The sequence below is a fragment of the Etheostoma spectabile genome, chromosome 4 (genome assembly GCF_008692095.1).
Source record: "Etheostoma spectabile isolate EspeVRDwgs_2016 chromosome 4, UIUC_Espe_1.0, whole genome shotgun sequence".
NCBI classification, from domain to species: domain Eukaryota; kingdom Metazoa; phylum Chordata; class Actinopteri; order Perciformes; family Percidae; genus Etheostoma; species Etheostoma spectabile.
Window position 1 is genome coordinate 8,671,617 of NC_045736.1, and position 3,420 is coordinate 8,675,036.

General features: G+C 39.7%; 1 protein-coding gene across 2 annotated transcripts in view; it reads left to right on the top strand.

Moving 5' to 3' along the window:
- LOC116687942 (CTTNBP2 N-terminal-like protein) overlaps positions 1–3,420 on the top strand; it is a 16,667-nt gene that overhangs the window by 784 nt on the left and 12,463 nt on the right. Inside the window, exon 2 of one of the 2 annotated variants that reach the window (XM_032513686.1) lies at positions 2,921–3,025. The exons of the other annotated variant lie outside the window; for it this stretch is intronic. Coding sequence (XP_032369577.1) covers positions 2,921–3,025 — 105 coding nt within the window. The remainder of the gene's footprint in view (positions 1–2,920; positions 3,026–3,420) is intronic. 2 annotated transcript variants of the gene reach the window in all.

The following is a 3,420-nucleotide window of genomic DNA, read 5'->3' on the forward strand; positions in this document are numbered from 1 at the left end:
GTGACCAAAAAAGTCTCTCACACTGTAGGTTCAGAGACACCTTACACCTTATATTAGAATCTTCTGTTGGATTGTATTCTGAAATATTGTCCACATTGTCACGTATAACTTTTGATTTTACTCGAGCAGTTGACATAGAAACTGTCCTCAGACTAAAAAAAAAAAAAGGGGATTTTTATAGGACTTTGATATGAGCTGATGTGAATGTGGTTGATTTTCCATTTATAGGAGTCTTAAGCAGTTACTCCCAAACCGATGGTGCCTATCTGTAATGGAGCAATGTTGTTGCAGTAGGAGCTGCTATGTGTTTTTAATGAGTTTACAGTGTTGCAGACGAAGCACATGACTGACCAGGCTTAAAACAAACACGGATAAAAAGGATTATGGACGCAGGGCTTTTGTCATCGGATGTGGAGCAACCATGTGGGAATATTTGTATTTCCCATGCCATCGCTTAGTGTTTGCGTACCCCTATGATTACCAACTCTAATTCAGGGGGGGGGGGATTAGGGGAAATAATATTAAAATTGATGAGGATCTAAACAAAACGTGAGGACACATGTAGGCTCCCGCTGGGCCAGACATCTCTCAAAACGCAGCACACACTCTTCGCTTGGTGATTACAGCTGCCTGTGAAATTAGCGAGCAAGCCTGTAAAAGCAAAACCGAGGGGAGGTGCATATGCTGTAGTTTAATTAGCATTTTACCCCTGTGGTTAAGCCACAGACCATGAGTGCTGGTGAGAGCAGAACTAAAACACTCTTTGAGAGGACGCTGCTGCAGGGATTAGGCTGTAGATGCAGTTCACCATGGCCGTGGCTCATTGCTCTTCTCACTTCTGCATACTGCTCTACATACGTGCAACAGTATATTTAAGTGCTGGAAATATGCTCATTGCTATTCAGGTTTCTCTATTGCTGATGTTTCTGAAGATGCTTGGGAAACATTGTAGCTACCATCTCTGATATAGGCCGGTGGCTGCTGTGTCTCACTACGCAACCAGCAAGAGATCAGCCCACCCCCTCTGGGTGACTTCATGATGTGGAAAGTTGTGGTGACCACAGAGTGCTCAGAACAGAGCCCGGGCCTGTTGAATACATGCTAGATAACTGTGCCGTCTCGTAAACAGCAGTGAGTGAGATTTTTCAGATGCTTCAGCCGCATTTCCGAAGGAATTATTGTTGGGATTCAAGCTTGAGTGTGCCAGTGCAGCGTACATCTAGATGTCCCACATGATGATGGGAAAAGGATGCTGCTTAGTGTAATATCATCAACAGCTTTGATCATATTTCAAAGAGGGGCCTGCATACGTTTTCTTAGCCAGAGTGCGGTTGGATGTTTTGAGGTATGGACACCGCAGGGCTTGTCAGCAGAATCACACGGCTGTGAGATTAGAGTGCTGAGACACTACAAAGAGACCACACCACATATCCAACACAAAATACCTTCCTGCTGTCAAAGGATCCATTATGATTTAACATGCAGGGGAAAAAAAACAAAACAAAGTGATGATACTATTTTTTTTGAAAGTTAAGTTATTTGCACACTATTTAAGAAAGATTATGGAAGAATTTGGAAGGCTGGAAGCTGACTGCCTGTCTGATATGTGATCCACCTGTGCCTGATACACACGTCAGCTTGCATTAGGGGTGGTGAAAAGAAAAAAAAAAAGTGACACTTAGATGCATCCCAATTCTCTTTAGAACGATTCAGTGCTCGATTCTGGAAAAAAAAACTATATATATATTATATTTTTATTTAGAAGTTACTGTCTCCAGAACACCAACTTTAAGTTAAAAATGGCCAAAAGGACAAAAATAAGTTTTGTATATAAACACTTGTTCTAATAAGACATAACAGAAATAACTAGGCAAAACACATAAAAGCTGTTCATCTTCTTTATCACACATCTGACCACCTCATGTTTCATGTTCTAAGAAGCCAGTTCTCCACCTTTAAACATGGCCGAGCCTCTGACGTGGAAGATCACTGTGAGAGAAGGTGACTTTCACAAGCACGTTTAATAATAATAATAATAATAATAATTTGGACTTATATAGCGCCTTTCACAAACCCAAGGACGCTTAACAAACAGGGGGGGGGGTTAAGAGGTTTAAGGCTTAAGCATGGAATGACTACAAAATAAAAATCACAGTAGACAAAACATTTCATTAAAACTTGTATCTGGCAAATACTGCATATGTCAAAATTGAATAAACTCAGGTTTTTATGTATTTTTTTTAAAATCACGCATAGAAATGTACATAAAAAGATTGATGCATCGATAATCGGTTTAGAATCAAATAGTTGGTCTCTGAATCCTGCCCAGAGATTCGCACCCCTACTATTGTTGCCATATTTGTGCGACCACATTGTGCTGAAATATCCAAAACCTACTAGGAAAATGAAATGAGCAACTTTGGAGGAAAGTTTTGCTCCCGTTGTTTAAGATGGAACATCCTCACATTCGCACACCCTGGCTGGTTAAATGGCTTTGCACCCAAAATGTGGTTTTCTTGGGGAAAGGAGAAACGTGTAACTACTATTTTGTACACTGGTTCTATGCTGTAAAATTACCTCCTCCCAGGATAATACCCATATATCCCCTTAAAGCTCATAAATTAGTGGGCTGGATCAGATAGATCAGAGGTCTGTCTGGATGTCTAATTTGGGGAAACCCAGGGCTTTGTTTCAAGATGGAATTAAATAACTTGAGAAATGATTGTGGGAAAACGGTTTGCTTTCCTAGTTTGGTATAGTTTTCAGTGTTTTCTCTTTTGGAGTTGAATAATAATCTAATAGAATAAATTAAGTACAGGTTTAGAATATCTTCATTTGCATCAATAAAAACCAAAAACAAACATCTGAATTGAAATAGTCAACCAAGTTAATTTCTTTCATCTTTTTCTTTCCCTCACAGTCCAAGCTGAATATGGAGAATTTGACCAAGCCAGAGTTGCTGATGCTTTTCAGCATCCTGGAAGGAGAGCTGGAGGCCCGGGACCTGGTCATTGATACCCTAAAGGTACCTATCAATGGAGCTACCAACATAACTATAACATATAAGTGATTCTCCGCACAAAATATGTCTTTTTAAATGTCAAACTCTCAAATAAAAAGTATCAAAGTGCCAGAAGACAAAACTACTGCACTAACATGTTGCATCAACATTGCATGTTCTTTTTCTTTTTGTTTGCATGGAGAGCTTCATGCGTTGGTCACTTATGGCACACATAAGCAAATGTTGTCATGCTGTATGTGATACACAAAAAGGGTGGACAGCAGAGGAACGCATGATGGAGAAATCAGCTAAAACAATAAAGATTAAATCTTAGTAACCCTGTTAATGGCACTCTATTCCATTAGGAAAAAAGTTATCTGCATAAAGATGACACAGCCACGTAAAGCTAACATCTATCT